This window comes from Vicugna pacos, chromosome 32 (genome assembly GCF_048564905.1).
Source record: "Vicugna pacos chromosome 32, VicPac4, whole genome shotgun sequence".
NCBI classification, from domain to species: Eukaryota; Metazoa; Chordata; class Mammalia; order Artiodactyla; family Camelidae; genus Vicugna; species Vicugna pacos.
In genome coordinates, this window is record NC_133018.1 from 2,276,164 (window position 1) to 2,293,106 (window position 16,943).

Below are 16,943 nucleotides of genomic sequence, written 5' to 3' on the forward strand. Positions count from 1 at the left end.
CCCTTAGTGCTCTGACCCATGGAAGGCCTGGGGACCAGAAGTAGGGCCAACAGGGAAATGGGCTGGTGGTTCCTGACGACTTCCACCCCTATCCTTCCATCTGCTCCCTCTCCCTCTCCAAGTGAGAAATGCAGGTCCTCTCTCCCACTCCAGCAGGCCGTCAGACGCCGGGGCAGGCACATGGGCCAGGCCGTTGGGCTCAGGCTGAAACTCCACGCACTCAGCTCAGAGGACTGAGAAACTGTCAGCCCTGAGAAAAGTGGGACGCGCGTCCTCTCCCAACAAAAGCTCTCGAGACCCACTCCGTGGTACTGTTTGCAAACACGTGTTAAATCACATACTAAAGTAAGAAACGGAATTCCTCGCGAATCTGGAAGATCTTCCGCATCTTTTCATCACGATGGAGTGGAATCCTCCTCTGTCTTCAAAGCTGCCGAACTTTTTTCTCTGTGCTTTTTATGTTGACATCTAGCTTGTCCACTTTGGTGGTGAGGCGGTCGAGAATGTCGTCCTGCTCCTCGATTTCCGTCTGCATTCCCAGGGCTATGTCCTTCAGCCGGCCCAGGCCCACGGACAGCTCATCTGCAGGAGAGGGGCGCACACATGGGCTGAGCACTCAGTCACAGCATTGCGACCCGCACCCTCCCCCCGACAAGGGGCTCCCCAGCACGAGGCTCCTGACTCCTCTTTCTCATATGACAAGCCAGACCCCAGGGCTTTGGTGACTTGTTCCAAAATATGTGCAAATGAAAAGAAAGTAATAAAGGCTTCATGTGTGAGCCGCTCCTTCTGCCGCCCCCCAACAGTAACCACTTAACAAGATGGTGTTTGTCCTTCCAGCATTTTTAAAAATTCAGAAGTCTGTATCATTTTCAGCTGCCTTTGAACCTTCAAGTAAGCTCCTGCACACTGCAAAGGCAGGTGGTACCCAGGAAAACAGTACAAAGGGTCCTGGAACACATGTTCCCTTCCTAGACCCCACAGTAAACTCTGGTCATGAACAGTCAGACTGCTGGCCTGTGCTTCCAGAGGGAAAGCCCCGCCAGTGGGCAGAACTCAGCAATGCCTGCTCTCCAGCCTCCCGGCTCCAGCTTCCCTAAGGCTGGATGAATCCCAGGTCCACAGTGGTGAGGATCCCCATCTGGAAACACCCGAGACAGACCTGGAAGCTCTGTCTAACAGGAGCCCTCAGAACAGGCTGCCACCCACCCACCTCTACTCTGCAAGCAGCATGAGAAATGCGGGCTCCATCCCTGTCCTGTCACCGGGGGTGCCCTCCCAGAAAACACAAGAACTACAGATGCTACCACTGAACCCAGAAGCCATGAAGTCCCCCAGCCTCTGTTATGAAAACTCACACTTTCCCACACTCATGCACGCCTGGCTACCACTCCCCAGGTGTGCAGACGCATAGATGCTGTGGGTGTTCTAGGGGATGATAGACAGCCCTGATCCCCCAAACCAGGTTGGACCATTTCCTTGGTTTACTTTGTGGTTGGGAAGATGGTGGCCTCTGTGCAAGTCGGGGGCACCGGCCCAGCAGCCCAGGGTCCCGTCTGGAGGAATAAATGACAGAAGGTGCTGCCGCCTCGGCTGAGTCCCAGGTAACTGAGTATGCTACTGCGGCAAAGGTCATGTGACTGTCACTGAACTTCAAGTCCAAACATGAGGAGTGAAAGCCCTCCCTGCACCCAGGGGAGGCAGGGAGGGGGTGGCGGGCTGGTATACATTCTGACCCCACTCTCAGGTGTGCTCTGCCTGCCCAGGACGGGATCACGGCCACGCTGCGTTCTGCCCATACCACTCAGACCACCTGGGCTGCGGGTCTCAGCCCCGCCAAACACCCTCAGCCCTGGGTCAGCAGGACGCGTTCTTCTTCCCGCCTCCCCCAAATCCCGGCCCCTCCCCCAGCAGCATGGGGACAGCCTTTCTCTGTGGCGGGGAAACCTCTGGTGGGGATGGATGGCTCCGTAAGCCTGTTTCTCTGCGGTGGTCAGATCCGGCAGTCACACCTCTGCCTGAGGTCTTTGGCTCCAGAGTCCAGAGGACAGAAGTGAGAGGTGGCCTCTGGGGTTTCCCTCAGCTCTTAGGGCAAAGGCCTGTCAAGTGTGGGGAGGGCTGGGGGCCCTGGCCACACAGGTCTTGTGCTAACGTTTGCCCCAAGGGCGGTGACGGTCACTGCGGGTGGCGGAATTCCAGTGCTTCTATATACGTGGTCTTGTTTGTGCCTACTCTCCAAAACCAATGTCTTATTTCTGTGAAGATTTCTTCCAGGGCTCAAAAGGAGACTCTTTTTCCTGACCCTGTAATTCCACTTCTAGCAATCTGTCCACAAAACATGGCCAGAGGCTTCCTTGTGGCAAACCACCTGTGTGTCTAACAGCAGGGCGTGGAGCTGCAAAGTTGGCTTTTCAGATACATTTTAGGAAAAAAGATTTAGGGAAAGTGGTATAAGTGAAGATACAACAAAAGTGAAAATATAAAAGTGATATGCAGTGAAATGATAAAAGATGTAAGTGAAAAGGCAGAATCCGGAAAACCTGACATCCTGCACACACATCCACGAGACACGGAAGGAGTGACACCAAATCAGTGGTTGCTGTTGGGCAGCAGGATTTTGGTGTCTGTTTCAGAGGCAGGTTCTGTCCCTGTGCCCAGCTCCCAGAGGGGAAGTGGGGGCTCTGTGAGGCCAGGCTGCAGTGTGTGACTCCCTAGCGATCCCTGTCACCACCCAGATGAGAGGTGAGGGTGGAGACAAGGGGACAGATTCCGGAGAGTGTTGGGGGTGGCGGAGGGGAGCAGGCAGACACCGGGTTTCGTAGTGGCTGGGCTGGGGCGGGGCCTCCCCAGGCTTACCGAGGTTGCTGTCGATCTTCTGGTGGTAGGCCCGAAGGTGCGGGTTCTTTGGGTAAGCCTCGGTACTCACGGCAGAACTGGCCCCACCGGGGACAGAGTCTGCGTTACAAAGAAACATCAGGAGACATGTTCACTGACATCCCTTGAAATGCTGCTTCACAAAATTAACCTTATTCTGATATGAAAGATCCAAATTCTAATTGTACTCCTTTGGTACGTTGGCTTTGTAACGGATTGAAGAAAAGGATCTATTGATATTCCTTTATTTGGGTTTATTTAGGCAAACGTAGATATGTGAACACAAAATAGTTAACAAAGCTTTTACCTATAGCTTTAAAATGAAATTAACTTCTCAATATTTTAAATAAAACAACATGTATCCTATCAAATTTATCATTTGAATAAGCTGTAATCATGTTTCTAAATAAATAATCACCTCCTAAAAAAGCCAAACCAACAGAAACCCTTAATCTGGAAAACAGGTGGAAGCGATAAAGTGGTACATCTGAAGCCACCGAGAGATGGGTGTGGGAGTGAGGAGCTCCGGGCAGGCCTGGTGGGAGAGAGAGGGGCAGCCCCTCGGAGATCAAAGCCCCCCAGTCTGCAGGTCACCCGGGCACACCTGGGCACACAAGCTGGGTTAAGAGACACACGCACCCCTGTGCTTGTACTGGTATGGAAGTGGAGCTGCAGCCACGTAGAGCTACACAGCCTCAGGGAAAAGAAATGTTAAATAAGACGCATTTGCCCCCAAGAAACCTTCCTGGAACTTCGGTTTCGGAATGCACACAGAGAAGCCGTGTCGTCCAGCTCACGTCCTCTGGGGAGCATCTCTTTTTCAACCTGGTGTGTTTCCTCCAGCATGACTTACACAAGCCCATACGGTGTCTCGTTTTGTTTTCGTTTTTTTCTGACTCTCTTAAGCTAATACAAGTTAAAACTCCCTTAGTTCCTAAAACTGCCCTTCAGGTGCAGGGCTCCTGCCCCACTTCCTCAGGGGAAGATAGGCTGGGCTGCCTGGCAGGCCTCGTACACTTCAGTTCTCACTTCCCTGGAGGCTTTCGCCTTCGCAGACTGAACTCCGTCCCTCTCTGGCTCCCCGTCCATCAGGCTGGCCCCCCTCGGCCGTGCCAACCAGCAGCAGTGGGCTCTGTGCTCCCCCAGGGCGGCACGGTAACCACCTGGTTACTTCTGACATGCCTGGCCTTCTAGGGGGTCTGTCTATACGAGCCCAAGGAGGTCTCAGTTCCTTCCCAGATACGGGATGAGTCTGGGCCAGTCATGTGACAGGAATGGGGTGATGTGACACAAAACACAGTCTGTCCCACCCTCCTGGCCCACGGCCTGTCCGCCCACTTGGGCTCAGCCTGCATCAGCTGCCCCTGTAGCTGGAACAAACTACCACAGATCACCCTTCAGTTCTGGAGGCCAGAAGTCCAACCCGGCCTCCCTGGGCTTTGACCCGGGTGTCTTCCTCCTGGAGGCTCTTAGGGAGAATCCGATTCCCACCTCTCCCGACTCCTGGAGGTCCAGCCTCCGCAGGTGGTCCTCCTCCGTCTCAGGGCGCGCAGGGCAGCACCTTCAGGTCTCTCACTCGGACACTCTCTCCTCTGCCCCCTTTCCACTCACATTGACTTCACTGGGTCCATGTGGAGGCCCCGGGATACTCTCCCTGTCCCAGGTCAGCTGGTCACCAACTGTAATTCCCTATGACCACGGTTCCCCCGTGCCACATAACCTGATGTATTTCTGGGGTCTGGGATTGGGACGGGGATGTCTCTGGGGGTCATCACCCTACTTACCATAGGTGCTTCCCTGCAAGTGGCTTTTCTCAGCTGGAAGAGCTCAGAGCTGCATGAAGCAGGCTCCCACCCCCTTATCCCTTTCTCTTCGGGGGAAGGAGGGCTGACACCACCATAAAGCACAGCTCTGGCTCCCTGAGAGGTGCTGCGCACCAACCCCATGGCCAGGTGTCCCCACAGAGCCCGGGTGTGGGCAGGAGCCAGGTCCCCACCGACCTGAGTCGTGCAGCCTCCTGAGGTTTGGGTGGCTGGCCTGGTACTGTGCCTCCTGGTCTTTACTCGAACTTATGGCTTCTTTCAATCTTTGGATAAAAGGCAAGGGAAAAAGAAAACTTTTAGACAGGAGGAACCCTTGTGATGGTGCAGTCAGCCTTCTCCAGCGATGCCCATGTGAGAAAGTCAAAGGCCTCCTGACCACATGGGGGTCTCACCAGCACCTCCCAGGAGTCCTGCGGGCCCCCATGAGCTTCTGGGTTAAATAAAAGAAGCAGGCTACAAAGCCAAATGAATACTCAGATTGCAATTATGAAAACACTGAATAAGAGGAACAACCAGAATTTTAAGTTTTCCTGTTACGGCAGGTAAGGTGTGGATTTTCTATAATACAGCTACATCGTTTTTACAGTAAAAACCAGACACTCTGATCTGAGATGAACAGCAGTCATCCGTTTCAGCAGAAACTCAATTCTTATCTTTGAACACATAACACCCAAATACCCACAAAATTGCATGTGTGATTTTGTTACTTCTCTAGCCATAACTTGAGGAAAATAATCTCTACCTTTAAAATGATGATCAATGGGTAAACTGGATTAGATATGGAAAAGTTGGACACAGACTTTAAGGCAAAAATTCTGTGAGGTGAGTTACACCTGTACTGATTTTCAGATCAGCAGAATGTGGAGACTGGAGAGCGACCACACCAACACAACCCAGAGCAGCGGAGAACATTTCTTGTTTCAAGTGTTTAAAGACAAATCCCCCCCAGTGAGTAACTTTCAGTGTCCCTGGGTCCCTTCAAGGCATGAGAGTCTGAGTCACTCTCACCCAGCCCCACTTTCTGCTCTTCCACATCCGGACGGCTGGGGGCCCGCTCACCTGCTGTTGGGCTGGGGAGCGAGGGTGCCATTCTGTTGGGGCGGGGTCTCCGCAGGCTTGGCTCTGAAGTAATTGACGAGCCCCCCGAACACGCTCTTGATGCTGCTGATGTGCTTCTGGCTGGCCTTCAGGTCCTGTTCCATCTTGTCCACCATCTTCTCCGTGCGCTCCAGGGCTCCTCGCTGCCGGATGAGCTCCTGGGGAGGAGAGGACGGCATGACTCTTCTGTAATTCCCCACCCCACTGAGAAGACAGGCAGGCTCCTGCGAGCCTTCAGCTGGCACACATGTGGACGACGCTGTCACCCGTGAACACGCATCCCTCTGTCTCTCCCTCCCTGCACTACCTGCCTGCTTTCTTTCCTATTTATTCTGGAGTCCCTCTCCCTCTGGTCATAGAGGCTGGCTCTCTGGACCACGCTGAGATGGATGGGGTCAGAATGCAGGCTTGGACTGGCGGCAGACTCCCTCCAGCTCCACCCCCCCACCTTGTCTCCCAAGCACTGGTGACCCTCCAGGGCTCTGACTTGGGCTGTGGTTCTTGGACTCTCCCTTTCAGATACGAGACTACCACTGAGCCACCTTAGTCACTGGCCCTGGTCAGGTCTTCAGACTCAGAGACTACATTCTGGTGTCCTTTCTGGGCCCTGTTAGTGTGTGATTCCAGCCAATCCACAGTTTCAGCTTTAAAACTGGTCACAAGGGCGACTCTGGCACAGGGCCTTTGCACATGCTACTTGCTCTGCCTGTAAAGCTCCTCACAGTTCTGCTCCTCCCTCATTTGATCTGGGTTTCTGTTCAGAGGTCACTTCCTCAGAGAAGCCTTCCCTGAGCACCTGTCCCAACGGAGAACTCCTCCCTCCCCCTTGCCTGCAGCACATGCTCCCTCAGGCAGGGAAGGACCGGCTCAGCTGGCTAAGCTACCTCCTCCAGTGTCCCCAGGGCAGCCTGGACCTGACTCTTTAACTATGGCAGTGCGAACGCCTTACTTTATTTGGGCCAAATCTGGTCCAATCCCAATTTCAGGCCATTCCAGCCATGTCCCCTCCCTGTGACCCCCCTACTCAGCCACAAGACCCCCAAGCTTCTCTTCTTCTACTCCAAGAGGCTGCCTTCTTTGCATCTCCGAAACCTGAATCTCCCTGTGGCTCATCATTACACTAATGATGCAGACAGTCATTAGAGATGCTCAACAAAGTCACAAACAATCTTGAACCAACAGCCTGAATGGAGATTTGAGGATAAACGAATCTACACATAGAGGGTTTGCTGGAGCCCATTTTAGATATAAATGTGTTAACAGAAGGCTTTTAGGGCACTTAGGAACTCAATATATAACTTTAATTCTGAATGTTTAGTGAGTGAAGTTTAAAAATATAACGTACAGACACATAGCTACAACGTTGGCTGAACTCTAGTTGGACATACACTAAGGACTGCCAAGCTTTACAGCTTTGGATGTTTAAATGTTTTTCACCAGCTCATGACACAGGTCTGAAGAAACCATCAGGCTTTTCTGAGCAAAAAAGAAAAAAAATTGTCCTTTAATATGTCAAGCAAATCTTGCAAAGGCTAATTTTTAGGAGGAGGAGTAAGAGTTGCTAATTGAATAGAGCTCCGGGTACAGGGGTCAACCCAAGTCTCTGCCCTGAGGGCATCGCCAGCCTGGCAGGGCAGACGGGGGTGAGAGGACAGGAGATGGCTGAGGCCGGTCTGATTTCTCCCGTGCTGACACCTGGCAGCACTGGGAACCCAGGGGAGGCAGAGGGCCCTTGTGGCACTGAGCCCACGGCCCTATGGGGAGACAAACACAAGCATCTCTCTCACACACACACACACACACACACACACACACACGGCCACACCCCCTGACAAAGCCAGCCCCCCAAGGATTTCATGTCTGCCTGGGGCAGGGGTCGGGGACTCCCTGATGGGGTGAGAAACTGAAAGTGGAACAGTCAGGAGTCACAGGCCAGGTGGGGCCAGAGCATCCAGGCAGATGGAGCAGTGGGCCGGGGGCAGTGGGTGAGAGGAACTGCGTGGAGAGCAGGATGGGGAGTGGGTGAAGATGCCAGGCGGCAGGGCCACCGGCCCCAACCCACTGCAGAGCCTGGTGTCTCCCAGGGCGTGTGCAGGCTGACCGGCACGGCTGACTCAGCAGGCCTGGGCTGCCCACACCCCGTGTTCCCAGGAAAGGCCTTGTCCAGCTCCTTGCCCTTGGATTATCCTGATAAGAGTGACTTTGCTTCTCTGAATCCTGAGGCCAGCCTGACAGTCTACGTCAGCCATGTGACTTATGACGGGGCCTTGGGCCACATGGCATGACCTCTGCAGGGGCTGGAGAGGACTCGGGTCAGCCAGGCGGGTAGCTGTGCCTCGTGGCTGACCCCCTACTTGGGCGAGCTTCTCTGGTGGACAAGTCCCTGCGTGCTGTCACACATCACCGCTGGGAGAAGTATGCATGGCCCACACTACTCCCCGGGGGAGGACGATGGGAGGCCTGTGCTGCTCCCCTGGGCCCTGCCCACCATCCCTGCACCTCGGATGACAAAAATCTGTATCCTTTCACTGTAACAAACCATAACCACGAGTGTAACAGCCCTACCCGGTTCTATAATTCCTTCTAGAATCATTAAGCCTGAGGGTGGTCTTGGGGACTCCCAAACACGACCTTTAAACAGCAGTCTCACTCTCAGAACCACCACCAGGAGGCAGATGCTGGAGAACAGACAGCCCCTCGGCCTCCCCAGCACATCATCTGGTCAGGAGAGCAAGGTCCCCCTGGACACCATGGCAGCCACGGGTGGACATTTCAGGAAGGAACAGCAGACGTGGCCACATGCCACAGGGCCAGGGTGGGATGTCTGACCTGCCTGGACAGTAACAACCCAACCTTGAAAGGTGCCTTGTTACAGCTACAGGGCCAGCAAATGTGATCCCGGAACTTCTCAATAGTTGAATTCAATCACTGATGGTTTACAAAAAACCAAAAAGAATAAATCCAGAGCAGACCTATTTCATCCAGAGCCACAAAGCTTGATTCCTTCTCCCACCACATCCCCTGTCCATTTCCAATCAATCCTCTCCTCAACCCCTTCCCTTCCCATGCTGGGTCACTCAGTCACTTGACTCTCCCTATCCCTTCCCTTCCCATCCCAGGTCAGTCAGTCACTTGCCAGCCACTAGAGGAGCACTGTGCTGAGAAGCGCCAGGGCAGAAGGCTGAGCAGGAGACGGCTCCTCCTGCAAAGCTGTCCACAGGGAGTTACTTTATCAAGCAGAGGTCTGCCCACTTCCATCAGCCTTTGCTTCAGGAGAGGTGTGTGCTGAGAACTCTGGCTGCAGCAAACCCAGTGGGGCTGCCTTGGAGGGGAGGCTCTGGTCAGTACAGCTGCCACTGGAGAGGGGAAGGCTCCGCCCCAAGACCAGCCGCGCAGAGGACATCCTCACTGCCCTAGCCATGGGGACACCCTACAAAGACAGCTGCGATGGCCTCTGTTCCTGGGCTGGAAAAGGCTCCTTTGAACCGAACGCCCAAAAGGGCTTCAGTGACTGCTGAGTGCTGGAAAGACGCCAACAAGGTGAGAGGCCCTGCACGCAAGGCTGAGTCCCTGAGATTCTCTTTCTGGAGGTGCTGCTGCGCCGGCCGCGCAGGGGCCGGGGCCTGACATTTATTGTCAGCGTCCCTGTACTGAGATCCCAGGCCTCCCAAGACATCCCTGGTGCGTGCTCAGCAGCCAGAGGGGATGAGGGGTGCCCTGGGCAGGCAGTCTCTCTGGTTAAGGCCGTGAACGGGGGCACAAAGACCACATCCTAGTGGGACGCAAACAGGCTCGCCCAGTACATGGGGACTGGCTGCAGAAATGAAGCCATCCACTCAGGGAAATGAGACACAGCCATAGAAAAAGAAACAGCGGCACCCTTGCCCCCCCACCCGTGTGTTGCTATGAGATGCTCTCCAATCCCAGCAAGCAACGTGTGTCTGGGAGGTACAGGATGCTTTCGCTTAAGTTAAAGTTAAAAAAGAAAGACAATCAGTATGTCTTTACACACAGCGGATCTCCACGACGACATTGAAGGAAGGGACGCAGCAGGCTGCAGGGGGTGGGCGGGAGGCCTGAAAAGCCCATGGGGTGGGGGAAGCCTGTACAGCCTGGGGGCGGGGCTAGGGGAGCCTGCACAGCCTTCTGATGTTCTGAATTTTGAACCCTGTGACTGGAGTATCGTTTCACAAAAACTAAACTTTGTGAAAAAGAAGTAACAAGTCACCTGGGAAACAGAAACGGCCAGGCGTGACCTGCTCTGCCCTGACCACCTCTCCTCTGGGCTCTGGGGTCAGGACTTGAGGCGAGAGCCTTCCTGAGATGTGAACCTTGCAGGTTTCACTGGAGAAGGGCAGCTCTCAAGTGCTAGAGATGAGGAGACTAAGTAAGACTGCTGCCAAGCTGGGATTTATAGTGACCTTTCCGACCTAGTGTTACCTGAGAAGTCCTAATCCTCTATAAAAGTGGGTCCTGTTTTGACACATCTCAGCGCTGGGTATCTGGTGGGCACCTGTCTAGGTTGGGAGGTTAGTTTAGTGGGCGACTTGGGCCTGTCAGGTCCGAACTCACCTGCCCCCACCCCCCAACTCTGAGGGGTGGAGCCAGATGGGTGGGTGTGATGAGATGGATTCAGACAATTTGGAGAGCACAGGGTGGGGTGAGTTGCTGACCATTCCTGCCTTCCCAGGGCCGTGGATAATTAAGAAGTGATTCAACCCTGGAAAAATCCAGTGCATAATCATGCTGATGACAGTCTGTCACCTGCTCAGCCATAATCATCCTGCACCTTTTAGAGCAACACCTGGCACAGCCATGTCAAGCCTCACGGCCTGAGGTGTCCCTCTGTCTCTGCTCTCCCAGTCCCCACTGCATAGAGAGAAGGACTTTTGGGGGCAGCATGGGGCTTTCACCACAATTTGTATGAAACAATTCCATCTGCCATGTCTCTGGTGCTCCTGACCATGCTGGGTCCTCCTTCAGGCCCTTTCTGGGAAGGCTTCCTGGGCATCACTTCCTGCTCAGAAGTCCAGGAGCTGTGGCGCTGGGCCAATGCCTCTGTGTGCCTCCTTTCTTGCCTGGGAACATACCTCCTCCTCCTCTTCCTCACACTTATCTACACCTTAGCCTTAAAAGCCAGATCTCAATTTCTCCTCTGCCATGATATCCTACTCTGTCATTCTCATTTTCTTCTTCGTTTGTTCTGTTTCCAAAGATGTCTTTTCAAAACATTTTTAGTGGTCCATGAATGACTGAAAAATTGTGCTGAACACTGGAATTTGACACAACATTGTAAAATGATTATAAATCAATAAAAAATGTTTAAAAAAACATTTTTAGTGGGCTTCCTTGGGCCTAGGACCCTTAGCCAAATGAACCCTCCACCTTTGCCCTAAGACCACAGGCAATCCTCCCAAATCTAAGGCAAAACCTTTCACTGGGGGACTCATAGGAATCTGACAGACACAAGCTAAACTTCCTCAATGAGGCTAAAGATGGAAGATGGGCCAATGATGGATGTTGTAACAGGGAGAGGTGGGGAGGGGGGACAACCCAAGAAAGTGGCAACGGGCAGTACTAAGATGTATCTCAAAACTGTCCAAGACCGTGTGGTCAGAGTGAACTTTGCCAGAGAAAAGAATTACGAAGCAGGGAGGGTACAGCTCAGTGGTAAAGTGCATCTGTAGCAGGCATGAGGTCCTGGGTTCAATCCCCAGTACCTCTGTAAATATATAGACAAACAAACAAACCTAATTACTACCCCCTGAAAAAAAACTATGAAGCAACCCCCGGAGGACAACCTTTTAGCTTCCAGAACTACAAATGTTTATGACAAATCGTTCTAAGCCTATATAGCAGTAATGCACAATTACATTTTTTAAAACTTAAAAAGATAATGCCTAAACAAAACTGTTTCATTGGTAAGCTGAGATGATCTGGTGCCAAAGAGGGAACAATCCTCATTTAAGGTCTGAGTCTCTGAGATCGTCTAAGGATGAAAAGAAGACTAGACAAAGGTGAGCCGGAAAAACAGACTGTCACAGACCGCAGACTTTCTGTCTTGGACATTTTCATTTGGATTTGGGAAGGAAAGGGAAGGCCCTGGGCCCGACCAGACTCCAGCTCTGGCTCACTCAGCAGCCCTCCAGGCAGACAAGACTTCAACACCCCTTCTGCCGAAGGGGAGAAGCGGTCAATGCCGGGGAAGAACTCAGGGCCCACTTGCTCGGAGGCACGCAGTCCCCGCTGGGTCACTCCAGGAGGAGCGGCTGAAGCCCTGGGGCCAGGCTTCCGGCCACTTGATCGTGTAAAAGAGGCTGACTCTCCACTTCCCAAGTCCGGGCTCTGCTGTCCACAATCTTCACTTACCTGGATAGCACACGGCGTGGGGATGACCTATGAACCAGGAGTAGAAGAAACAACCAGCTAAGGGGACTAACGGCTCGGAGACGGCCGGGGGCTGATGGCCTGTTTCGAGTACTGAAGACCACACTTCTACGTAGCTGACAAAGTATCACAAGCCTTGAAGTCATTAAAGCACGAGACCCCATCCTGGTTTACCGGACGACCCCCGAGGAACCTCGGGGGACGGGCGCGCTCACCTCGGAAGAGGCGACCCCGATCCTCTCGGACTCGTACATGAGGGACAGGGACCTGCCGGTGCTGGAGGCCGTGGCCTCGGCGCGGCGCAGCACCTCCTGCCGCAGGGCCTGCTGCCGGTCGGCGGGCGCGCCGTCGCGGGCGTCAGTCCACGGCGCCGGCCCGGTGCCCTCGTCCTCTGCGTCGTCGTCGAACGGGTTGAAGCTCCTGGGGTAGGCCGACATGGCGCCGGCGTTCGCCGCGCGCGGGCAGGAGCGTCAGGGGCCCTCTCGGGACCGCAGGGGAGCCACAGCCGCCGCGCCGAGGCCCTGAGGAAGCGTCCGTCCACCTCCTTCAGTGCCGCGCCGCGCGAGCTCCTTCCGCCCGACGCGCGCCGCGGCCCCGCCCGCAGACCCGACCATCGTGCCCTGCGGCGGGGGGGAGCCGGCCCGGGCGCGACCACGGCCGGCCCCCCTCCTGCTGTGGAGCCGCCCGCGGCCACGCCCCGCAGCGGAGCGGTCACGTGGCGCGAAAGCCGGCCGCAGCCGCGCCTGCGCCGTGGGCTCCAGCGCCCGCGGGCCGGTTCGGGAAGCCGGCGGGCGGCGCCGCGGCGCGCGATGATGGCGGCGGCGGCGGCCCGGGGAGGCGGCGGCGGCGGCGGCTCTGGCTCGGGCTCCGGCGCCGGCGTCTCGCGCGGCTTCTATTTCAACACGGTCCTGTCGCTGGCCCGCTCGCTGGCCGTACAGAGACCGGCATCCTTGGAGAAGGTAGCTCGGCGGCCAGGCGCGGGCTTACAGGAGGAGGGGCCCGGAGCGCGGCGGCTTGGGAGGGAGCGGAGCGGCGGGGTCGGGGGCCGGGGTCGGGGCTGGGGGCGAGCGTGTGGCGGGAGAGCGCCGGCGGGCGCCTCGCAGCCGCGGGGCCGCCCTGTGACACCGCCCGGCGGGGGCGGCAGCTCGGGGCGTGGGGAGGGCCGGGCAGCGGCGTCGAACCTGCGGTCGGTGCCCCGCGTGCCCTGCCTTTTATTCCGTGACCTTGCAGCGGTGCCTTGCTCGGGAAACGGGCGCGTTTACGTGCTTTGCTTTTCGAGGTGAAGGGCCGAGGGAGTAGTGTGGAGGCGCTTCTGAAACGCAGATGTGCTGCGCAGCATTTTCTCGAGAGACTCGAGGGGGCGGTAGGCCGCGTAGAGGCAGGCGTTTGAAAAAAGTGAGGGAGCCAGGGAATTGACCTCCGGGTCTTCGGAGGAGAAAGGACAACTCAACGCCGAAGGATTCCTTATCTCGGGCGAAAGACGAAAGGTAGCTCCATGGCTGTCCGGGGCGGACGGTGGAGACAACAAGGCTTTTAGAGTCAGAGCTATGCTTGGTCTCTGCACTGCCAGTGTGTGTCGTCTTGGACAGGATCCTTCAACCGTCAGAGCCTCTGTTTCCTTAGCTGTGAAATGAAGTGGGTCTTGAGTAGTAAATGAGTTGGAGCATAAAGCTCTTGGCTCAGAGTTAGGCACAGAGCAGGTGAACAGTAGAGGCCAGCTTGCTTCCCCAGCCAGTGTGCGGGGAGACTGGTTGCAGTGTTAGCCCTAAAGAGTTAGGATTACTTAGAGCTATTCTTCTCCACAGCTGGTGGGTGGAAAGAGAACGTGGTCTGATAGGAGCAAAGCAGTTGGAAGTGATTTTGTGGCTCTGGTGAGGGGTGAAGCCAACAGGCTGTGTCACTTTGGCAGAGTGACCTAGGCCTTCTGTGACTTCGTAGGTTCTCAAACTTGCAGGGTGAGTAGGCCCTGGAGACTTCTAATCAAAGGAGTACAATCATCCGGAAAGAATACAGGTTGTAGAGATAGGAACACCTGAATTGGAATCCTGTGTCACTCGCTTATTAGTGTAATTCTTGGCAGATCAATTCCCCAATCTCATCCTCTACCTTCTCCTGCAGAATTCAAGGACAGTACTTGATAAGAGTATGTTGACAGATAGAATGACAGGAATAAAAGCAGGCACCTGTGTGCCTAATGAATGATCACGGTTATTACTGGATGAGCCTGATAATGGACCACAGCGCCGGTTTATGAAATCAAATCCATGCCCACTAGTCAGCACATTCCCTTCCTTGTAGGAGAACCGAAAAGCCTAGCGGAAGTTTGCTTGTGGGACTCGGAGAAGAGGGAGGAGAGTGTAGGGAATTGGATGATCTTTTAGAAGAGGGTCCCAGGCTTTGGCCGTAGTGGGGCCCTTTCCCTCTCAGTAACTGAAAAATGCACCTTAAGCTCAACTTGCTTTCTTTGGCCTGCTTCTCTAATCACAGGACCACTCTTAACTGCAACGTTGTTAGCTTTGCATTCTGTGCTAACTGCTTTGTTGGAGAGGTTACAATATGTTTCACAGTTAACTGATGCGGCTCCCTAACAACATCTTTCACTTTCCTGCTTCAGTCCCACTGACCTCACTTACAGAGCACTTCAGGAAAGAGTTAATCGAGCAAGCCTGAGGCTGCTGTCTGCAGAAGGGCTTGCCTGCAAGGTTGGCCCTGCGCTTGTGTCAGGAACTTCGCGCTTGAACTGTTCCCTCCATTCCCTGACTGATTGGGAGGAGGTCCACTGTGTCTAGTCTCTTTGTGCAAACAAGATGGTTTTGTGTTGAACACCTGCTTTCCTTCTGGGAATCGGAGATTTTGATGGTTGCTAGGCAGACAATGCCTGCGTGACCAGCTCTGGGTAAAAGCCGTGGGTGCTGTGTCTCTGATGGACTTCCTGAGGCACAAACATCATTCTCTGTGTTCCTGCTTGTTTGCTGCTGTAAAGAGGAACGCGCACCCTCCCAGGAGGGGCAGATGAGAGGAAGCCCGTGCGTGGATTTCTCTGGATCCCCCCGTCTTTCTCCCTTGCTAACACCCTTCACTGTCATATCAGTCAGCTGAGGACGACTGTGTCTGTGTGTGTGGTCTTGGGGACCCTGAAACTTTCTCAGAGGAGGCTTCTGTAGGTGGCTGATTCCATCCAACGTATGTAAATTTGTCCTGTCTTCACCTGTGATCTTGAGACTTGATTAGACCAGGGATCATTGTTACCATGTAATCTGTAATACTGTCTGCTTTCTACGTGCCCCTATTTTAAAACAATTGTTGAGAAGCTCTTAGCATTCCGAAGGAAAAGATTTTTGAGATTGTTAAGAGTAAAGGAATTTCTGGGGACCCACCTGAGATAAGAGGTGTGGAGACTTAATCTGGAGAGATGCATGTTGAGCCCCTCCCACCTGCTGCCATTTCTTTGTTTTCGTTTTTTTCTCTTTCCTTTTTTCCAGAGAGAAGGCAGAGGCCGAGTGGGGCCTGGTGCAGATGAGGCTGGCCTGAGGAAGGCTGTTTCTGAACTAGACCTGACACCTTGGCTCCGACACTGGAAGCTCAGGCAGACTGCCATGCCTCAGTGGCTCGTGGGCACATTAATGACCTCGCTTTCTCTAGCCAGGCCCTCTGCGACCACAGCTGGGTTGACTTACTCCATGCACCCACTCTGACCCCAGGCTGTGAGGCCAAGTCTGTCACTACTCAGAGCATTTCACTTGTTCTTTAATTCCCTCTTTCATTCAGAAACCTGTATGGAACACCGACTATTAAGTGGCACATACTAGGCCAGGTGAATAAGAAACAGTCCTGATCTGGTTGCTCAGGTGACCAGCAGTCACATCTGCTGCAGGTCCCCCGTTTACTCTGTTATCCCATGTCTGCTGGCCAGAGTCCTGCTGTGTTCAGACAGCCAGACTCAGGACCCCTGGGCGTCTGTTCTCAGATCCATGTCTGAGCTCTGAACTTTTCCTGCTAGGCTGCCCCTAAGACTGGCATCCCAGCCCTGAGGCCCAACCCTGGGATTGCAGCCCACCTCTGAGGACGCCCTCTGGAAGGCCCACTCAGCCCTCAGCCCTCCCCCTATGGGAGAAAGATGAGAGGAGACAAACTGAGAAGAAAGAGAGTCCTGTCTAGCCCGGAATCTCTGCAAATGGCCTGCTCCAGACTCCCTCTCCCTGGTTTCCCTCTGCCCGCCCACTTCTCCCTGTGCTTTTCTGGCTCTTCATGGTCTTCAGAATGTGGCTGAGCTGTCCTTGCTGGGCCTCCTCCTGACTCTGCCTGGGCACCCTCCTCTGTACCCAGGAAATCCGGGGATGGCCCCTGCCTCCTTGGGAGGCTTTGATCAGAGTCCTTTCTCATGTCCTTACAACCCTCTTTTCTTCATTTCGAGTAGCAGAACCTCCAGGTGTCTTAGCTAGCTGTTGATCCCTTGTTTAAGCAGTGCTGTGGCATTTGGGCTGGCTGGACCCTCCCTGGTAGATGTGCTCTGGAAGAGGATCTGGGGAACTCTTACCTGTAATCCAGAGAGTGTGTGGCCAGATGCTGGGCAGTGGGCTTTCTGGAGTTCGTGGTGATCCAGCCTGTGCTTCAGAGTGAAAACCATGATACTGGCATTTTTTTCAGCATCAAAACTGAAAATTTCCTATCCTGCTCCCATTCTTTTGTGAGGCCATGTGAAAAAAGAAAAAAAAAGAAACAGTGGGAGGAGAGAGAATGAGCTTTGGCATAGGGTAGTCA

The 16,943-nt window shown here is 54.3% G+C and overlaps 2 protein-coding genes across 2 annotated transcripts in view; one reads left to right on the forward strand and one right to left on the reverse strand.

The window, feature by feature from the left end:
• Positions 1–309: 309 nt before the first annotated feature.
• SNAP29 (synaptosome associated protein 29) lies at positions 310–12,792 on the reverse strand. Its single transcript, XM_006219091.4, has 5 exons — positions 12,398–12,792; positions 5,757–5,953; positions 4,875–4,960; positions 2,857–2,955; positions 310–582 (listed from the first exon to the last, which is right to left on the reverse strand). The coding sequence occupies exons 1-5, from the start codon at positions 12,617–12,619 to the stop codon at positions 425–427; spliced, it is 762 nt and encodes a 253-aa protein (XP_006219153.4). The 5' UTR covers positions 12,620–12,792; the 3' UTR covers positions 310–424.
• Positions 12,793–12,915: 123 nt separating this feature from the next.
• Positions 12,916–16,943, forward strand: part of PI4KA (phosphatidylinositol 4-kinase alpha) — a 74,734-nt gene continuing 70,706 nt past the window's right edge. The window contains exon 1 of the mRNA XM_072953382.1: positions 12,916–13,141. Coding sequence (XP_072809483.1) covers positions 12,992–13,141 — 150 coding nt within the window. The 5' untranslated portion in view covers positions 12,916–12,991. The remainder of the gene's footprint in view (positions 13,142–16,943) is intronic.

Excerpts from the sequence above, each read along its gene's own strand:
- SNAP29 (XM_006219091.4), bottom strand. The coding sequence starts at position 12,619 with ATGTCGGCCTACCCCAGGAGCTTCAACCCGTTCGACGACGACGCAGAG. Across the intron at positions 5,954-12,397 it reads TCGGGGTCGCCTCTTCCGAG|GAGCTCATCCGGCAGCGAGG; the intron begins GTGAGCGCGCCC and ends TCTCCTCCCCAG. Across the intron at positions 583-2,856 it reads GAAGATCGACAGCAACCTCG|ATGAGCTGTCCGTGGGCCTG; the intron begins GTAAGCCTGGGG and ends CCTCTCCTGCAG.